This window comes from Denticeps clupeoides, chromosome 2 (assembly GCF_900700375.1).
Source record: "Denticeps clupeoides chromosome 2, fDenClu1.1, whole genome shotgun sequence".
In the NCBI taxonomy this organism is placed as follows: Eukaryota; Metazoa; Chordata; class Actinopteri; order Clupeiformes; family Denticipitidae; genus Denticeps; species Denticeps clupeoides.
In genome coordinates this window covers 4113400-4133235 of record NC_041708.1, presented here as the reverse complement: position 1 = coordinate 4133235, position 19836 = coordinate 4113400, and the positions used below count along the sequence as shown (strand labels likewise).

Sequence of the window (19836 nt, the reverse complement as noted above, 5' to 3'; positions counted from 1 at the left end):
ATGAATTTGCTTCCCTTTTAGCCAGACGTGCAGTCTTACTTAGATGGAAAGGTGCTGCTCTTCACACCCATGCTCAATGGATGAGGGACCATATGTCCTGTCTAAGCCTTGAAAAGATACGCTACTCAATTAGTGATGCCAACAAAGAATTTCACATGGTGTAAGGGCCCTTCCTGGGGTGTTTTACAAGCCTTCAGTGTCAGAATCCAACTATTAGTATAACCCAGTAAAGTTCCAGAAACTATATTGTCATTTACAGCATTTATCAGACGCCCTTATCCAGAGCGACTTACAATCAGTAGTTACAGGGACAGTCTCCCTGGAGCAATTTAGGGTTAAGTGTCTTGCTCAGGGACACAATGGTAGTAAGCGGGATTTGAACCTGGGTCTTCTGGTTCATAGGCGAGTGTGTTACCCGCTAGGCTACTACCAGCCCATATTGTCATCTTGTTCTTTTTAATTAATCAATCTGGCATGAGGATGGGGTTATTATTATGTGGAAAGGTTGTTGGGTTTAGAGTTGCACACGTTAATATCATTGTTTTTTTAATATGACTAAATTGCAGGGGCAGTGGTGGCCTAGTGGTTAAGGAAGCGGCCCCGTAATCAGAAGGTTGCTGGTTCGAATCCCGATCTGCCACTGCTCACTCAGGGTGATGGATTAAATGCAGAGGACAAATTTCACTGTATGCACCATGTGCTGTGCTGCTGTGTATCACATGTGACAATCACTTCACTTTTATTAAATTGCCATTTTTTCCTATAATACTCAATGTTACCCGATCTTTGTATGTAACTCTTACAGAATCTTTTTTATATTGTGCGGATTGTATTTTTTATTCGTTTTTTTTCTTTCTCTTGCTTAAAGTCAATAAAAATATCTTTGAGGGAAAAAAAATTACATTTATTATTAACAATATGACATTTTGGGATTTTTGATGCGACGGCTGCGCTACTGGCCCTTTAAGACGCTCGGGTGTTTCCGGAGGCGCTCGGTGCCGCCGCCGCCGCCGCCGCACGTCAAGCAGGGAGGAGGATAGTGGATCCTGGCTTTTAAAAAGGCGTGAATCCGAAGGCAGCGGAGAGCCGCGCGTCGTATGAAATCTCGCTGCGTCGCTGCAACGATCGTTCGCCAATGCAGGCCATAAAATGCGTGGTGGTCGGCGACGGGTAAGTGCGGGCGGGGGGGAGAAACGGCGCGTTTAGGAGGGTACCGGCGGGGACGCGGCAGCATCTTTCGGAATTTATTGTGAAGGGCGCGGCGGCCGATCGCCTTAAAAACGCATCCCGGATTATTTCGTTCCTGACATCGCGATCCATCCGCCCCGCGGTGTCCGTCCTGCAGCCATTTATTTCAGCGTAATCGCCCGTCCGTGCGGCCAGAGCCCATGCGTAACCGGTGCGTAAATCAAGCAGGACTGTCACATTGTGGCCACCTCGGGATTTACGTGCGGTCGGTGGTGTTTTTTTTTTTTTTTTTTTAATAAAATCAGTGGTAAAAAAAAAAAAATAAGAACACCGGCGGCGCCACGACTGGGTGGCGTTTCTGTTACCCGGTGACGGTTGCTCCATTATAAGGTCGCCATCCTACGGCAGCCATCCTACACTGCAACGTGTAGTGGGGTGTGAGGTGTGCGGATTACAATGGAGGAAGGACCACGGAGCATCACGGTGCATCACCACACAAGCCCGGGAGATATGCGTGTGTGTCTTTAACCATCCCGGATGGAGCAGACGACGACGATGATGATGGTGGTGGTGGGGGGGTTACAAGTGTGTTAGCCCCCCCCAGGCTGAGTTGTATCTGGGACAGATCCGTCACCAACACACACAGTCAATGGCAGCTTCCCAGACGTGGCTCATTGGTGCACTGTGGCGTTGCACCACTGACACAGTTCCGTGAACTTTGACCCAAAGCACATTAAGCGGGTCGCCTCCTATAGTAAATAATTCATGTTGCTGGAACGTGTCACTACTAGAAATGTAAAATTGTCATCACCAGCAGCCATATGCATTATCGATATATGCAATATCGTAAATGAAATTGTGGGTCATTGTTGCATCTTGTCGTCTCGCTCAGGGCCGTGGGGAAGACCTGTCTGCTGATCAGCTACACAACGAATGCCTTCCCCGGGGAGTACATCCCGACAGTGTGAGTTGTCTGCCCAGCACTGATCTCAGATCAGCTGTAGCACGTCCACTGTGTTCTAGAATATGCTGTTGATCATTACTAATGCGCCTGGCCTTTCAGGTTTGACAACTATTCCGCCAATGTGATGGTGGATGGAAAGCCGGTCAACCTGGGATTATGGGACACAGCCGGACAGGAAGACTACGATCGTCTTCGGCCGCTGTCTTACCCTCAAACGGTGTGTTGTGTCACGACAGGTTTTACCGATCCACATAACTCAAAGCACATTGCTTATATTTTACTAAAGGTGTTGGTTTTTTCTTTCTTTTCAGGACGTGTTTTTAATATGCTTCTCTTTGGTGAGCCCAGCGTCCTTTGAAAACGTCAGAGCGAAGGTTTGTGCTAACGTTTTTGGAAGAAATCACTTTAAACCCAAAACTGAGCAAAGTTAAATCCATCGGTTTGGCAATGAATCGCAATCGTAATTCCATCGTCTTCCCATCCTGCCTTGTAGTGGTACCCGGAAGTGCGACATCACTGCCCCAACACACCCATCATACTGGTGGGCACCAAGCTGGACCTGCGGGACGATAAAGACACCATTGAGCGTCTCCGAGACAAGAAGCTCTCTCCCATCACGTACCCCCAGGGCCTGGCCATGGCTCGTGAGATTGGTGAGTAAACGGCGGAGGAAGGAAAAAAACAAAAAAAAAACATCTTAACATCTGATGAAGCGTACTTTTCCCTTTTTTAACGTATTCCTGAATACGAGAGTTTTTGTGCAAGACTCGCACGGGTCACCGGTGAGAGCGGCTCCTGTTGACATGCATGATCAGCTAAGCCGCGCTCTCTCGGTTGACATGGAAACAGAGGGCCATTGTCGGGACTGCTGGAGTCAGTGGAAGTGGGCGACGTTCAGAAAACAAAATGGCCACCAGTCAGCTGGAACAGAAAGGGCCTTTGTACCAGGGAGTGTGTATTCGCCGGAGAGTGTGTGTGCTCCTGCGTGCGGGATGTGTGTGTGTGTGTGAGCACGCATGCTTTTAAAAGGCTCCTCGAGACAATTAAATGCCTGTCTTGTGCCACACCACTGCTGCTGAGGGATGTTTTGGGGGTGGGTGGATGTGAGCAACAAGAGGCATTTGTCAGGACTTCCATTTCCTGTTGTAAAATGTAACCATTTGTGCTCGTCCTTTAAGCAAGTGCCAATTCAATTATTACACAAACAGAAGTTCTAATTGGATTCAAAAGTGTTGGTTTTGTTTCATGGAGTGTTCCTATTTTCCAAACCATTCCCTGATGGCTTCAGTGAGGCTTCTACATGTCACACATAAACATAAATATGTATACCTGTCCTCATTATCACAATATTGAGTTTGGATTCTCACGTAAGTGGTTAGCCTTACAAAAGATAAGTCTGCATGTTAAAAATACTCAACCGAGAATGTCTCAAAATACCCTATAATGGAAATGCATCAAGTATGTCATTTATACTATATATTTATAGCTTTCAAACAGACTGAAAATGTGTGCACTTACAAATTGTTTTAGTTGACCTCTTGTTTAATAGTTTTTGGAACCCACTTAGTTACATTGGTCACATCGGACGTACAAGTTAAATTGATCAGACAGCTCCATCTAGTGGTGCTTCCTTATATGACACAGAATACCAAAAATAATCACATAAATAGTTTTACTTAAAGAGACTGTAACCACAGAGTGAAGATATATGGACTTCACTAATGAAAAGAAAACAAAGAAGTTCCTATTGGTGTCATTTCATCCGGCTAACGGTCCAGGTTCCTCTCCCATCTCAGGTGCAGTGAAGTACCTGGAGTGCTCCGCCCTCACCCAGCGGGGCCTAAAGACTGTGTTTGACGAGGCCATCCGGGCCGTGCTCTGCCCTCCGCCCGTCAAAAAGCGTGGCAAGAGGTGCACCGTGTTCTGAGAAGCCAGCCGTGCCGAAGTTGACGTGACGACAACCACTTGTGCCACCGCCCAACAACAGCAGAGCTATGTGGAAGTGGAAAATACAATCTGTTGGACACTTTCCATTGTTTTTTTTTTTAAGTGGTGAAGGGGGGCCTTAGATTTAGAGGAAACCATAAACTTACGAAGGACCCAACATCATAGAATAGGTCTGGTTAAAACTCGGGAGTTGAGAAAAAATAATAACGGCAAAAACATTCAGCCTAATCTGGAAGTGAATATAGCTGTCTTGTGATAGAGGATGTTTGCTTTTCAATATCCTAGAAATCTCAGAAAAAAAATCTGATTCTTTCGGTAAATCCGTTTTAGCCATGATTTTGGTGACGCAACGTCTGAAAACGTCGTTGTTGGCTTTTTCTTTTCTTTTCGTTCTGTCGTAGTTTTACTTTTTCGTATTGTTACAGCTGCTTATAAACGATACGAGAGCACATACGGCGATTCAGAGTAATGTTGTGTAAACGTGTGTAAACTTTTCACAGTACGACTCCCGTATTTCTTTAGGTCGCGTCCATAAGAACCGTGGTATATTTATCCCATGTCCGTGCATAGCTTTGGGCAAATTTTTGGATATGCCATCTCATACTTACGAAAAAGTGTTGTTGGTGTTAGGGATGTATTTCAACAATGCAACGTATCGGCAAGGGGCGGATACTTGCATAGTTAGCACTCTCTTGTGTGCCTGCATTCGTAACGCCCCGTGCTACGACTTTCTAGCGTTGCACTGTTAAAATACAGCCAGTGAGCTCCTGTGATTTACGTCTTTGGACTAATTTTTGAATACAGAATCTCTTATGTACGAAATGTCTAAATGGTTTTTACGGGCTCAACTTTAACAGTGCTAAGTCTTAGCACGGAGGAGGATTCTCGCCGGTCCGCAATTAGCGCTAATTGGCACTTTCGCGTGCGCTTGCAATCGCAGCTCGCCGTATGGCGTCGGTGAACGGGCCCCGCCCCACGCCAAGTACGACTCATTTGCATTGTGTGTAGCACTGTTCAAAATGCATCGTGAAAGAAGATCTGCCTGTTTCCAAGTTCAAGGATTCCACATCAGCCACGCCTGGTCCTTCTCTGTAACGTACCCTTTTCTCATTGGTGAACACGGTGACAATGCTTATTTAATTTAGAGTATTTGACTGCGCTCCTCCAGAAACATCCGTGTTGTGAATATGTTTGTGACAGAAGAGCATGCCACGTACACAAGTGTCTACAAAAAAAAAAGGGCACTCCTCCTGAATTCCTTGCATATTTAAATAGTCTTTGTTTGCATGAATTGTCAGAGTGGGCATGTGGGCGAGTGTGTGGACGCGTGCAGATATGAGTGAATGCATGTGTGTGTGTGTGTGTTATATACATTTGATTCACCCTTACTAATATCTTATATAGGTGCCATGACATTTGATATACACTTGCTGTAACTTTGTAAATAGCTCTTCAAAACCGATTAAAAGAAGAAGCTGACATCGTTTTTGAATTTGTGTGTTATTTTAGTCTTTTTTTTTTTTTTTTAAAGCAACGCATTATTAAGGTCTCGTCATTAATAAATTTAGGAAAAAGTAAACTCCCAGCATATTTCATGCATCCTTTTTGGCCAGCCAGACATTTCAGGGTAAATATCCTCCTCTGTTGGTCATCTACAGCAGCACAGCTCTCACCATCACTGCAACATGGATGCTGGTTCCTGGTTGTCATAGCAACTGGAGCCTGGCTGGACAAAATCTTTCCACATTCCCCCCCAAGTATGAATAATAGATTATGGCTTGACCTCCTGCCTGTTAGGATAATACAATTTAAATTTATTTCTACTAATTAAAAAAGCCAACATGCTATTTTGCACATACTACTGGCCATTAACATATATTTTAAATGTTCACACAGCTGCATGAGGTTTTCATAACTGATTCCTTCTTTACATAAATAGTCAAGACTAATGACCCTCTTACATTTTTAAATGGGGAACGCTGGACACTCATTCAGCAGGCCAGAAATCCACCATCCACAGGCAGGGTCACGCCGTTTGTCATCGCGCTCTTATCGCTCAGCAGGAAGAGGATGGCGTTCACCACGTCTTCCACCTCTGTCAAACAAGGAACAGAACCCTCAGTCACAACTACAAGTTCCTTATTAGTTACTGACTATGAGGCTGGACTACGAGGACGGCTAGATTATATGGGGCTGCAATTTCCACGGCGTCGCATTTCAAAGGGACATTCCGGCTGCTCCAAGAATGGTGGGACACAAAGAACTTTATAGAAGCAAACAGAGAAACACACTGGCTTCCCTGGCTTTAGTGTTTACATCTAGTGTGTGTTTAAAACCTCAGGCCTCCTAGTGTTGTTCTGAGCGCCCTAAAGTACACAGCACCCAGGCTCCATGTTTGACGCGAAAACGTGGAAAGCGTGACCTGCAAATCTCCCAAGCGGAATGCGGGAAGTCATGGTTCTGGCTTTCTCGGGGTCACTCCACCCGAGCCTGCCCATGTCCGTCATGACCACGGTGGGGTTGACGGAGTTCACTCGGATCTGCCCGGGCAGAACAGCATTGGGTTACAGGTTGCCAAGAGGTCAAACTCGGCCTTTTACTAGGCGCATGCGACCGCCGCAATGTCAAGAGTCAACTCGTGTGCTTTCATGTGGGCTCCTGTTAAAAGAGGGACACCTTCAGCTGCTTCAGATCAACAAAACAGGCCCAGCCATCACAATCCCTCCCATATTAAAGTACTGATGCTGCACAACTGAACAAGTTCCACACTAGTCTGACAGTACAAGACAAATAAGTCAAATAAAACATACATAGAACTGGGACAAATATTAATTGTTCAGTATCATGACGTTGCCAATACATTACCTTTACAATACATTACATTTATCTATAACTATTAGTATAACCTGTTATATTTTCCTATCATATACCATATGAGATCATTCACCTGATACGGGCCGAGTTCCAGGGCCATCACTCTGGTAAGCATGTCCAACGCACCTTTGGTCGCACCTTTATCAACACACACATCGAAAACCAGAAGAAGTGCAGATTTTTAATGCAACTTTCCTATAACATCACATCCCACAAGCATTCAGAATTTCATTAGCAGTTAACATTTTGTCAGTCACAGAGCTAAAAATCCCACTATCAAGTTGAAACGGAAATGGGTTGATGGGTAGGGGAGGACGTCCAATCCGTCGCACTCACAGTAAACAGCGTGGTCTTTCAGGGCGCACTGAGAAGCCTGGCTGGACACGTTGACAATGGAGCCTCCCGTTCCTCTGGCCTTCATCCCACGCGCAACAATCTGTAGGCAGCAATCAACCCATCTCACAATACTGATGTTCATTGACCATTAATACGAACCAGAATTTTTATGCTACCTGGGCTACGTGAAGAGGAGCCTTTACATTGGTGTTGAAAGATCTATGGAAGGGGTCAAAAACAAAGTAGACAATAAGGACAAAAATGTGGGGTGTTTTTAAGGCCGTGGCCACATGTTCAGTGAAGGGCAGGGTGGCGGTAGACAGCTTTACATGTCAAACATGTCGGGCGTGACCTCGAGAAACGGCTGCAGTGCAGGGAAGGCGGCGTTGTTCACCAGCAGGTCCACCGGACCGATGTCTTTCAGCACGGCGTCCGTGGCCTCCCAGTCTGATAAATCCACACACACCGGCTTGATGGAGGGGCACTGAAGATCGAGGGTGTCACACACACAAACACACACACACAAACGAATGGCAAGGCAGATATGAAAAGCTCTGGACTGGCTTTCATCTGTATGGATCATGCACAGGCAGGACGGGCAGTCAGGGGTCATTACCTCCAGCAGGAGGCTGTCCAGGTCGGCCTGGGTGCGCGTGGCCCCCACGACCTCCGCCCCACAGCGTGCCAGGGCCAGAGCCGTGGCCCTGCCGATCCCTGCAGGACATTTTTTAATACACTTTTTTTTTTTTTTTAACACGGTATGCACAATAATCCCACTCGTTCACTATTGCGCGACTTTTTTTTTTATTGCGTTAACGTACCTTTTCCCGCGCCGGTGACCAACGCGCGTTTGTTTGCGAACGTGATCTCCATAATTTCTTCTTGTTTTGTTCTTTTTCCGCCACACCTTCTAGAAAAACGAGTCGAGCGTGGATTCCGAAAGAACGGTGTGGATTTTTTTTTTTAATTTTCGTCGCTTGAAAAGCAGAAGGCGCGACAACTTCCTGTCGCGACGGCCCGATCGAGTGCAGGCAAAGTTCAGGTTTCTGCTGCGCACTTTCGACTAACGTTGAAAAGGACGCCTCAGAGATGTTTTTTTAATTCAGTATATCCCCGACTGCATTTAATATCGGTCTGGTGCGGAATAGTTTTGGTGGGTTGCGGAATCAAATCTGTAGCTCTGTAGTCCACAACATCAGGCATTTATTCATTTATGCATGCATACGTTCATGCATTTAGTCATTCATGCATGCCTTCATACATTAATAAATACATACACACGCTGATGTACCTTTTTTTGTAAGCATACGGTCTACATGCATCTCGTTATTCTGCTAACATTGTCACTGTAGAAATGTTTTAACACTTTTAATATCTGTGGCCAGGACATGCAGTTTACAATTGGCAAGATAATCTAAAATCATACTGGAATGTTCTGCATTTTAATTGTACAGGAAGACGACAGTGAAGGGGTATGATTATTAAAAAATAAAAAAAAGCATCCTATGCTATTATGCCGATAATTATTACGTCCACAAACTAATGCACTCAATCTTTATTTTATATGGTTTAGTTCAAGCAGGTTTTTTTTCCTTGTGAGGTGAAGAGATGAATGAAACAATACTGCATTAAGCTTTATTTAAACAAACAAAAAAAACATTAAAACACATTCTTTGGTATATCAGACACAAAATCAACTTTTTCTAGCTCATGGGAAAAAAAAATGTGATCAAGCTTTCACACAAAACCCACAAAGGTAGACTGGTTGCTACAGACCCAAGGAAACATCGAGGGCACATTTTGGTAAATCTTCATCTGCCACTGTCCAGCAGTGATGCATGTATGTGCAATTAAGGTGAGACACAAAGACAAGGACACATCAAACTTTAAAAAAAAAATAATAATAATACATCCTATATTGAGGTGTGGACAGCATAACTAATGGTTATCCTGCAAATTAAGCAAGAATCTGAATTAAGACTTTGAAAACATCTTACCCATGTGTTTTTTTTATTTTATTATTAAGTCGCACTGAAATGGCTTTGGCTTAGACATATATTCACTTGGAGAACATTTTATTCACCCACAAGACATTCACTTGCTTATTTGTTGCAAACTGCAGCAAATACTTTGGATTTCTACTAATCTGGGTGCAACAGAGGTCAAAATAACACATGACAAAAGAGACGACTGCAGTCGTTAGTACACAAAATTCAGACTCAACAGCAACACTGACTCCATGGCCATGTTCACCAGAGCTTTGGCTCAAATGAGTAACATACACCCACGTCCGTACCACAGCATAGTTCTACATAACACAGACCCCAGTTCCACTCGCAAGAGTCTCTGTAGGCCAGGGGTTTAGATAAATAGATAGAGGGGAAATAGAGAAGATATTGCAGAATGTAGATGATAGAATATTAATGGTGGTTGGTCTTTGGGCACCAGTCTGTTTCTGGGTAGAGAAGGCAGTGCACAGTTTTGAACCTGAAAAAAAACACACACACACACATACACACTTAAGGACTTTCCTTAAATTATGGGCCTCTCCAATATTATTTTACGCAGTCTGAGAAATTAAATACTAAAAAGGATCCATAAGCAAACAATCTATGACAATCTATGGATCTTCAAGCCTGCCTTTCCCTGCTTCAACTGCAACTCAGCCTGGCACACGGCGAAGCAGTTAATGATCACATGAACCAAAAACAAACTGGGCAGCAGGACTAAGCACAAGGTTAAAGACCCTGAATTAATGAATGTTTGGCCAAGCTTAAGCCATTGTGCAGCAGACCATACCGCGAGGGATCCTGGGCCAGAGAGAAAGCGCCTCCAACGCTGACCACATTCCTCCGGTTCTCAAACCCTCCATAGCTGAGCGTAACCTTGGAGAGAACATAAACACACAGAGAAAATACGTATCTGGTTTGAAAGGCCTTTGTCCAAGTTTGGTCTGGGGCTAAAACTATTTATTCGTCATATGGGGCTAGACTGGGTGAGACGACACGTTTCAATTCGGACAATAAACAACTGGGCACTATTCTCAAACCGTTGCCATGCGCGGCACTATGGGGCAGTGGTGGCCTAGCGGTTAAGGAAGCCGCCACGTAATCAGAAGGTCGAATCCCGAGGCCACTGAGGTGCCACTGAGCAAAGCACTGTTCCCAGACACTGCTCCCCGGGTGCCTGTCATGGCTGCCCACTGCTCACTCAGGGTGATGGGATAAATGCAGAGGACAAATTTCACTGTGTGCACCGTGTGCTGTGCATCACAAGTGACAATCACTTCACTTTAAACTATGTGGTAAGCATGGGATTTGATTGTAAGATCAAGGTCAAAGCACAAAGCACTTTATATAGATAAATATCTTGGTAGTTATCTGCATCTTAAATAAGAAACCATTTCTGTTAACAGAATAGCAAATGCCTCGCACCACGATGGAAGGTGGTCGGACGTCATACCAAACACCACAGATGAAGTATGTGAGTAACCCTTCCCAGCGGCATGTGCAGCTAAATCCTGCCTTGCACGGATCTGGACCGGTCGCGTGCCGCCCTCCGTCAATCAGGGATGGCAGGAGGATTATTATTAGGAGAAAGCGGCGATGGATGATGTGGTAAGGTGGGGTAGTAGCCTAGTGGGTAAAACACTCGCCTATGAACCAGAAGACCCGGGTTCGAATCCCACTTACTACCACTGTGTCCCTGAGCAAGACACTTAACCCTAAGTTGCTCCAGGGGGACTGTCCCTGTAAATACTGATTGTAAGTCGCTCTGGATAAGGGCGTCTGATAAATGCTGTAAATGTAAATGTAAACACTTCTCTCTGTCTGTCGAGTTAGACCTTGCTAACTTGGATCATTTTGCCCCACCGCACCAAAGCAGACTAAATAAGAGGAAATGACGACCAGAGACACTGGTGGGTTTTTTTTTTTTTATAGTATTGTAATGTTTGCGTTGGTCTCCTAAGGTGAAGGGGATGAATCAGAAGGGTTTGGAAGTAATCACAGTATTATTGGTTTTATTATATTATGTATGTATTTATGAAGGGACTTATGAAAGACAGATGGAGATGGGGATGTAAAAAGCAAAGCTGATGGCTGCGATTGCACATGCAAAGATGTCAAATTTAAAATGGGAGGAGCCCATAGGGGTGATTGACAGCTCTCCCACACGGTACTGCCTCATTCTGAATGATTAACTTCTGCTGGGTCACATGTGCAAACATTGTTCAAGATTGCATTTGGGCCCACACTTAGTGTGCAAAGGTTTTCTTTGTACCAGTTTGAAAAGTGCCCATTACATTGAATAAAATGTGGGAAAATGCCCGGTCAGTGGGTTATTGAAGGTTCCCCTATAATGATTTAGTTTTTTTGCTGTTATATCGGTCTTAGTGGTCCCCTAATAAAGTCCTGGACAAAAGTATTGTTGCTTCTGTACAAATTGACCTCTGGTGCCGCAGAAATATATTTCTAATCAAGATTATTATTTACAAGAAATGGCTCATTTTATTCCAAACAGCTTTTGTAATAATGCTGCAAAATTAAACTGTCAAAAAGTTTTTTTGAATATTCAAAGCTTGGTAAAGCCCATTGAGTCCATTTTTGCAAAGACATACGTGTTGTCGCCTTGTCATATGACTTCACCTGGGACTAATAATGGACCAATTAGGTGTCAGGTGTGTATAAAAAGAACCCCGGTACACTAGACCTTCACATCAACTGCAACTAGACATCTGCATGAGCAAACTTCAAGCTCATGGAAGTCATATAAGATATTACATTTGGATCTCATAGCACCACTGTCTTGCCAAAATGTGTCCTTTCTGTCTTGATTAAATGAGAAATATTTTTTCAGTGAAACTAATTCATTTCAATGCATTAAACATAATTTGGTAGGCTTTTAGCTTTTCATATGAGCTATTTCTAACACATATTGATTAATTATAAGTCAGATTAATAGCAGGAGTTTCTACAAAAAGACTTTTGTCAGGGACTGTACTGTATCTGAAGTCTCTTTCCTAAATTCAGCCGTGGTGCACAATTACAGCCACTTTGATCCAGTCCCACAATGAGATTACCCCAGGATGTGCCGTTTCAGTACCTGTAGCTTCAAATGCTGATGAGAAGGAGAGGGGCGGGACGAGGAGGAGACCGGCCAAATGAAGCGTGTGGGGATTCGCTGAAAATGTAGTAATCAACTATTCCTGTTTGCCGCAAACAGGAAGTTATTTCACCGTTTTTCCAGAAAAAAAAAACGTTTAACAACCCACTAATGTCGGTGGAGTTACTTTTTTGAGAAACGGGAAGTAATCTTTCCCTTTATGACAACATAAGGGGACAAATTCCAGATCAGACCATCTCAGCTGTTGCTCTCAGAAATCGCCATTTCCAGCCACCGCAGGACCATAGACAGGCTAGGGCAACTCGTATTAATGTCAAATAATATCACAGACCTTTAATACATGAGCACTGCAGATGTAATAAGGGGGTCTAACCTGCTCCAATACAGTGTTGCTGGGCAACCGCTGCAGATTCTCCAGGTGCGAGTGGAAGAGGTATGTATGAATCAAGGAGACTTCAAGCAGAGCCTCGATGATGTACCCAACGGTGCAGTCATCGGGGAGACGTATCTTCTCTGCAGTGGTGATGAAGTTGCCCAGGCTGAGGTGGGTCGGGGGTAGTGGAGAAATTATTGAAATGAATGTAAACAATAAGTGGCAATTGTTATGTAATGGAAATTTGTGTACCTTGCCCAAGGGCTCATTTTGAGTGCAAGTCCCCGGCTGATGCAGAACCCGGCTCCACCAGTGGCAAACCAGAACTTCACAGAAACCTGAGCAAACAGGAACCAGTTAGTCAGTTACTGAACATCAGCAGTACATACTATTAAAGTGAGAGGGAAGTGATTGTGTGCACAGCACACATGCACACAACGAAATGTCCACAGAATCACCATAAGTGAGCAGTGGGCAGCCATGACAGGCACCCGGGGAGCAGTGTGTGGGGACGGTGCTTTGCTCAGTGGCAACTTGGCAGCTCGGGATTCGAACCGGCAACCTTCTGATTAATGCCAGGCGCTTACACAAACACCAAGTGCTGGCCATTTTGTTTCCACCTTGCAACTTAACAAATTAAAAATAAAATTGTATAAATAAAGCATCACCGATAATTACATTTAATTTTCCTTCCCACTGCAGAAGCTACTGCAATTAAGGCAGTAAATCAAGTCCCCTGTGATCTCTGATTTTTTTTATTAGTGACAGGCTTCGGCTTCGTCTACTGGTTGTATTGCTAAAAATGTCAAACGAAATGACACACTCCTGCTGCCATAAATGTCATCGAAATTAAACGTGCACTTGTCAGTGTCGCTTTCGGCAATGAAAGGGGGTATGGCTCATGCAAGTGAGCACAACAGAAGCCACAGCTCACCGAGCCGTCGCCCTTGACTCTCTCTGCGGCCTCGACGGGGTGGTCCAGGCTCGGCCGGCCAAGGTACACGTCCTGCGTGTGAGAATAGGAGGACAGCAGCCGCAAGAGGCTGGGCAGAATGACGTAGTTGTCGTCATCTACGTGACAAAACCACCTGGGGAGCAGAAGACCCGCAGAGCCGAGGTCAGCAACACACACTTCTAGAAACACCGTGGTACATTCGCAGTTTGGTTCAAACCTTTTGCAATGAAATACGTCCAAGTACAGATGCTAAAAATGACTAATAAGTGGAATTTGTGAGGCGATCGCGCGACTCAACTTTTTTTGCGATTCGATGAACTTGTCGTACTCCACCGACATCTTACAGCACAGCGCCTGGCGAGTGTGTGCGGCGGAGCAGTTGGTGTTGATCACGTTCGGGCCTTGGGGGGGGGGGAAGGAACAATGCATGCGAGACTCGATTAACAAACCTGGCAGAGGACGCATATGACGCCACCGCAAAGTTGACGTTCATCACACATGGATGTGTTTACGGTCACAACATGTGGCCACCAACGTACAATCGCAGGAATGCTCTGAGCAAAAGGAGGCCCAAAAACATCGGGTTTGGTCCTTCAGGCGCACACATCGTGTAACGTTTTCAATCGCGCCCTCCCAGTCACATCTTACATATGCCGATTAGTGACAAAAGGCTGTGAACTTGCGTTCGGGATTTATGGAGATGGCCCGAATTTGAATGTCATAAACAGACCAAGCAATCTAGCATAAGCGATTCACGTGGAGGTTCCTCAGAGGCCTGCTTGACAAAAAGTTCTTTCATCATACACTGACGCTTTTCAACTTGAATGACTGGCTTTTTTGTCTCACCTGCTTTTCCCCGCAGCTCCCTGTCCTCACCGTCGGTGAATATAAAGGTCTGAAAGAGACAAAGGGCACTGTGTCTCATTTACGGCATTTAGCAGACGCCCTTCATCCAGGGCGACTTACGATCAGTAGATACAGGGACAGTCCCCCCCTGGAGACACTCAGGGTTAAGTGTCCTGCTCAGGGACACAATGGTAGTAAGTGGGTTTTGAACCTGGGACTGTGGTCTTCTGGCTCATAGGTGAGTGTTATTCTATTCTGAGATCAAATTCTGCAAAAATTAAACAATAAGCCACAACCATTTAAAAATGTACACATATTAATATTAATTAGCACTGTCAATCGAATATTTTTGCATATTTTAATAGAATAGCAATTCATCCTTAAGATAAGATGAAAGTGAAGTGATTGTCACTGTGATACACAGCATAGCACACGGTGACACAACGAAATGTGTCCTCTGCTTTTAACCCGAACGAGAATTGCTGGTGTCTTCCTCTTGTAAGTCGCTTTGGATAAAAGCGTCTGCTAAATAAAGTAAAGTAACCCATGACTCTTGGTGAGCAGTGGGCGGCCATGACAGGTGCCCGGGGAGCAGTGTGTGGGGACGGTGCTTTGCTCAGTGGCACCTGAGTGTCGGATTGGGATTCGAACCGGCAACCTCCTGAATCTAAATTTCCCACGTGTGGGATCGTCTAGACCGCTAGGCCGCCACCACCACCACAAATGTCTGCATTACACAACTATTACACGTAATAAAGCTGCAGGTTATTGTGGTTTATGGCAGGGCTGGGAGCGCTTTGCGGATCCTGATAATCCTGAAATGCCCCGTTCTCTGAAACGGGTCTCAACCATCCGTACCAAATTACCAGATGAAGCACGATCACGAAGACGCTATTACTTCACGCCCGCTGCAAACGGCAACGCACGCGTTAAAATCGGAGCGATGCATCTGCACGCGGCCGCCTGACCTCCCATCCTGAGCCAGCAGGGCGAGGACAAACCGCAGGCCTCCGTCAGCAAGTGCCACTCCTTGACCGAACACAGATGCGGCCCGCGGGATGCCAGATCCCGGTCGCCAGGGGGAACGGGGGAGGATCGGGATCCCGACACCAGGCCCAGCGTTATTGCGACGTCGCCTCTTCCTGCCCGCTCCGCCTCGCTGAGGTCAGCGGAACCCCAGCGGCGCAGGACCCAACGCCGGTCAGGGGACAGGGGCCAGATGGCAGCTCCCTGCAATTCTGGTACCTTGAACTTCATGCTTGCCATTTTCCTGTCAAAGACTAGGCATCCACGTTCACAAAAACGTTCAATCCATTTATTAACTAGAAGGTCTGATAAACATGACAACACCGTTATTCGTTCTGGAAAAGCACTGCTGTTAAAAGCGGAGAGGAAAAAAGGGACATCGCCTGACGGGGTCTTTGGGGGTTTTTTTTGGAGAGTTAAGATGGCATAAACAGCCAGGTCGTTCTGTTCCAGAACCTCAAAAGTTCTCTCAACAAGTATCGAGTCTGAAGAAAGGCTATTCGAGCTCTCAACAATAACAACACTTCATAGAACTCCAGTACACTCCAGCACATTCACTTCCACTTTCAATCACTCTGGAATCAATCTTCCCCACAATTTTTGCACAAACTCTTTATTTTATTTATTTTTTCACTTTATACTTTGCTGTTAAAGATTTAAAGACATAAGAGTGTAATATTTGGTTATGCTTGCAATATTTGCATATTGGTAATCATTGTATACTAGCAATATTTGCAATACTGTGGTCAGTAGCAGTCGCCAAAGCATGTCATACTGTGTCTCACTATGTACGTGACCAATACAATTTGAATGTCGACAGGTGGCAGCATGAGGGGAAAAAACGGATCACACTACTTCCAACGTACGTGTGCTGGACCTGGCAGATTCCGGCCTCGGGTCTCGCGCGATCAGCTCCTCGCTTTAAGACGGCCTGCGTGGGTTTTTGCAGGGTTGCCCACAGCAAGAAGTTGACATGTTTACAGATACACACACTTGCAGTCCCCGTCACAGCCTGACATGTCACTACTGTCACAGCCTTTCTTAAATCAACGTGTGAACACCCACAAATGGAAGATTTCTTCCAAACAGTCCCATTTATAAAAACAGTTCGCAGCAGACGGGGTAAAGAACCTCCTACCATGGAAGGACACGTTTACGTAGACATTTGGTCTTAAAGGCCTCGCACGTATCGTAAGCGTTGTAATTCCCCGGACAAGAGACACCATCTGGAACGAGGACGGATAATTTGTGACAGTGGCGTTTTTTTGCTGGCAAACAACCTGAACAACCGAGGGAGGACTTTGTGGAAAACCTCGGTGGGTGGTTGGTAGCCTAGTGGGTAACACACTCGCCTATGAACCAGAAGACCCAGGTTCAAACCCCACTTACTACCACTGTGTCCCTGAACGAGACATCGAGTGTCTCCTGGATAAGGCCGTAAATGTAACCTTCAGGTCCACTTACCTGCTCCTTCACCTGAGAAATCCACGTCTGGAAAAGAAGCTCCAGGCGAGACCGGTGGTACTTCTTGGTCGTTTTGACTGCGATGAAGACGTCTCTCAGCTCCAAGGGGTCTCTGACGCGTGGTGCTACAAAGCTACTTTGGGTTATACCTTTTTGCGGGTGTTCGACGTTTCCTTCGGGGGTCTGAGGAGCGGCGAGGTGATGAGCCTCGGTGGTGGTGCTGTTCCCCCAGGTGTCGGGCAGAACGGTCCAGTTCACCCTCCTGGTGTTGGCGGCCCGGGGCTGGGGGAGGCTCCCCTGGCGTGAGGGGGCTTGCAGGCTGGGTATCAGCAGCAGCAGGAAGGCACAGAGCGCCAGCGAGAGCAGGAAGCAGAGCTTGTTGATGCCAACGTAGGACGTGTGCATTCTTCCTTCGGACAAACCTCAGCCGCCGGGGCCGGGTGCGCCGTCCCCTCGAGTGGCCATCCTTACCACATCACCACAGATCCTGCACAATGATAGTGGAAGGGACAGAATTTATTTTTAATCATAAACAGACTGGGGCAGTGGTGTCCTAGCAGAAGCGTCCCCATAATCGGAAGGTTGCCGTTCGAATCCCGACCCGCCAAGGTGCCACTAAACAAAGCACAGTCCCCACACACTGCTCCCCGGGTGCCCGTCACGGCTGCCCACTGCTCACCAAGGTTAAAAGCAGAGGACACAGTTCGTTGTGTCACCGTGTGCTGCGCTGCCGTGTTTCACAATGACAATCACGTCACTTCCACTTTAAAATGGGAGGAGCCTTATGGACCGCTTTCACATAGGTTACTTACTCGTTTTGGACTATTTAAACCAGCTTCCATCAAGAAATCACATAATTTAAGAGTGTTTCTTTCCGTTTTATCAATTTACACAATACCTCAGATACTTTTGGCCGATTGTCTGGAAAATGGAACTAAAACGCTAAAAGAATTTCTGTAATATTTGCACTTTTACTTACTTTTACTAGAATTTAAGATGTGTACTCCGTGGAACGTCATTTAATTTCAACGTATTTAAAAACTGCAGGTTCTGCAGACATTTGAAACACTGTTACCTCTCACGATGTAAAATTAATTTTATTCAATTCAAGGCAAATTATTATCATCAGAACCCAGACTTTACAAAGTTCAGTGTATCTATGTTATATTGAACGGTGAATCAGGCCTAATTAAAATATTCATTTTAACCACATTTTAACTCTTAGCCCTGGCCATCATATGTTAAACTTTTAGACCAGTGACATTGTTGTCCCGTGAATCACACCATCTTGGTAATTTTAGCTGCATATATTGGTACTGAATGAACATTAGTTTGTGTTGCACAGTTGATGCCCATCATACATTAAAATATTTGGTGTAATAGTTTTGTCCGAATGCTTGTAGAGTTTCCAGAATTAAAAAAAAAAAAAAAAACATGGAGCATCGCACTAATGTCCTTGCATTAGACGAGGACAACAGTGGTAGCAGCCGAGTGGAAGCATGAGACCACAACGTCCCAGGTTCAAACCCCCCCTTTACTGCCACGGTGTCCCCGAGCAAGACACTTAACTCTTCTGAGGGACTGTCCCGGTCACTACTCTGGATAAGGGCGTCTGATAAATGCTGTAAAACGTAAAGGACAAACCCAACGTGCAGCACTGTCCATAACATATTTTAAGCGTCACAGAAAAACTATTTGAACCAGGTTCTAAAAAATTAAAATAAAAAATGTACCAACACGTCCTTATCCAGAGCGACTTACGATCAGCAGTGACAGGGACGCCCGCCCCCCGGGAGACACTCTGGTTCAGGGACACGATGGTTAGCAAGCGGGGTTCGAACCTGGGACTCTGTGGTCGTCGTACTCGACGCTGAATGAGCTTTTAACCCACAGAAGGTCTGGAACGGCAGCGACTTTCGGCCTTGCGTTTCCAGGGCGGCGCTCAAACATCCACCGGTGACAACAGCAGGAAGAATAAATCCCGCCGTGTGCGGACTGTGGAGCTGGGACGGCGGAGGAAGGGCTCCACACGACCTGGAAAAGTTCGCCGGCTTCCTCGAAGTCGCTATTATTATTAATGCATATATATTTTTTTATATCTTTTTTTTTTTTTTTTACCGTGAATCGCTCCTTCCCCGGCGTTTGTTCCCTCTGCGACTTGGTCTCACGTCGAACCACGACCAGGATCCCGGGGAGATCAGCGCTCGCCAGACGCGTCCATCTTCGTCACGTTTCTTTTTGTTCTCGCGTCTTGCAACAACAACAACAAAAAAAAAAAGAAAATCTCCCGAGACGCGGCTGCGTTCTGTCCGCCGGATTAAAAACAAACGCGTCCCCCGGCCCGACACCAAAAATATATATAAATACAAAAAGAACCGTCGCCCGTAAGGTGCGGTGGCCGCGGGTGGAAAGGCCGGCTGCTGCGAACGCGTCCGAACAGCTTGACTCCGGACGCCGACTGACCCCGCCGAGCGCCCTCTGCTGGGACCAAGAAGATTTTTTTTTTTCTTCGCAATTTGTATGCAAAAATTCCTTTACTTTTCTTTTACTTTACTTTACTTTACTTTACTTTGCAGACGCTTTTATCCAAAGCGACGTACAGGAGGAAGACACCAGCAAAGCTTTTTATTTGTCTCATGCATAGTTATACTTGTACAACACACGGTGAAATGCATCCTGGTAATAGTGATGGAAATAAATCAAATAGAATAAAGGGGAAATAAAATAAGGCTAGCAAAA

At 45.5% G+C, this 19836-nt stretch overlaps 3 protein-coding genes across 8 annotated transcripts; 1 reads left to right on the top strand and 2 right to left on the bottom strand.

The window, feature by feature from the left end:
• Positions 1-982: 982 nt before the first annotated feature.
• rac3b (Rac family small GTPase 3b) lies at positions 983-5585 on the top strand. Of its 2 annotated transcripts, none has more exons than XM_028970743.1 (6): positions 983-1170; positions 2081-2152; positions 2252-2369; positions 2464-2526; positions 2646-2805; positions 3949-5585. In XM_028970743.1, the coding sequence occupies exons 1-6, from the start codon at positions 1136-1138 to the stop codon at positions 4077-4079; spliced, it is 579 nt and encodes a 192-aa protein (XP_028826576.1). In that variant the 5' UTR covers positions 983-1135; the 3' UTR covers positions 4080-5585. The 2 variants fall into 2 exon arrangements, with proteins under 2 accessions (XP_028826576.1, XP_028826577.1); XM_028970744.1 differs by having other exon boundaries at positions 2646-2809.
• Positions 3021-8336, bottom strand: dcxr (dicarbonyl/L-xylulose reductase). Of its 3 annotated transcripts, none has more exons than XM_028970742.1 (9): positions 8131-8336; positions 7926-8023; positions 7639-7793; positions 7486-7528; positions 7310-7409; positions 7047-7111; positions 6522-6639; positions 6061-6194; positions 3021-4144 (listed from the first exon to the last, which is right to left on the bottom strand). In XM_028970742.1, exons 1-8 carry the CDS (start codon positions 8180-8182, stop codon positions 6091-6093), a joined length of 735 nt encoding a protein of 244 aa, XP_028826575.1. In that variant the 5' UTR covers positions 8183-8336; the 3' UTR covers positions 3021-4144; positions 6061-6090. The 3 variants fall into 3 exon arrangements, with proteins under 3 accessions (XP_028826575.1, XP_028826573.1, XP_028826572.1); XM_028970740.1 differs by lacking the exon at positions 3021-4144 and adding an exon at positions 5600-5889; XM_028970739.1 differs by lacking the exon at positions 3021-4144 and adding an exon at positions 5600-5836.
• Positions 8337-8930: 594 nt separating this feature from the next.
• Positions 8931-19564, bottom strand: rfng (RFNG O-fucosylpeptide 3-beta-N-acetylglucosaminyltransferase). Of its 3 annotated transcripts, none has more exons than XM_028970388.1 (9): positions 19216-19564; positions 17098-17584; positions 14608-14656; positions 14060-14162; positions 13741-13894; positions 13059-13144; positions 12807-12972; positions 10109-10194; positions 8931-9796 (listed from the first exon to the last, which is right to left on the bottom strand). In XM_028970388.1, the coding sequence occupies exons 2-9, from the start codon at positions 17500-17502 to the stop codon at positions 9730-9732; spliced, it is 1116 nt and encodes a 371-aa protein (XP_028826221.1). In that variant the 5' UTR covers positions 17503-17584; positions 19216-19564; the 3' UTR covers positions 8931-9729. The 3 variants fall into 3 exon arrangements, with proteins under 3 accessions (XP_028826221.1, XP_028826222.1, XP_028826223.1); XM_028970389.1 differs by lacking the exon at positions 19216-19564 and adding an exon at positions 18939-19189; XM_028970390.1 differs by lacking the exon at positions 19216-19564 and adding an exon at positions 18859-18898.
• Between the last annotated feature and the right edge of the window lie 272 nt (positions 19565-19836).

Coding starts and splice junctions, on each gene's coding strand:
- rac3b (XM_028970743.1), top strand. CDS start 1,136: ATGCAGGCCATAAAATGCGTGGTGGTCGGCGACGG. Junction 2,153..2,251: donor GGGGAGTACATCCCGACAGT/GTGAGTTGTCTG, acceptor CTGGCCTTTCAG/GTTTGACAACTATTCCGCCA. Junction 2,806..3,948: donor GGCCATGGCTCGTGAGATTG/GTGAGTAAACGG, acceptor CTCCCATCTCAG/GTGCAGTGAAGTACCTGGAG.
- rfng (XM_028970388.1), bottom strand. CDS start 17,502: ATGCACACGTCCTACGTTGGCATCAACAAGCTCTGCTTCCTGCTCTCG. Junction 13,145..13,740: donor GAGTCAAGGGCGACGGCTCG/GTGAGCTGTGGC, acceptor CTGTTTGCTCAG/GTTTCTGTGAAGTTCTGGTT. Junction 10,195..12,806: donor GCAACACTGTATTGGAGCAG/GTTAGACCCCCT, acceptor GTTCTCTCCAAG/GTTACGCTCAGCTATGGAGG.
- dcxr (XM_028970742.1), bottom strand. CDS start 8,182: ATGGAGATCACGTTCGCAAACAAACGCGCGTTGGTCACCGGCGCGGGA. Junction 7,794..7,925: donor TGGACAGCCTCCTGCTGGAG/GTAATGACCCCT, acceptor CTCGATCTTCAG/TGCCCCTCCATCAAGCCGGT. Junction 7,529..7,638: donor ACGCCCGACATGTTTGACAT/GTAAAGCTGTCT, acceptor CCCCTTCCATAG/ATCTTTCAACACCAATGTAA.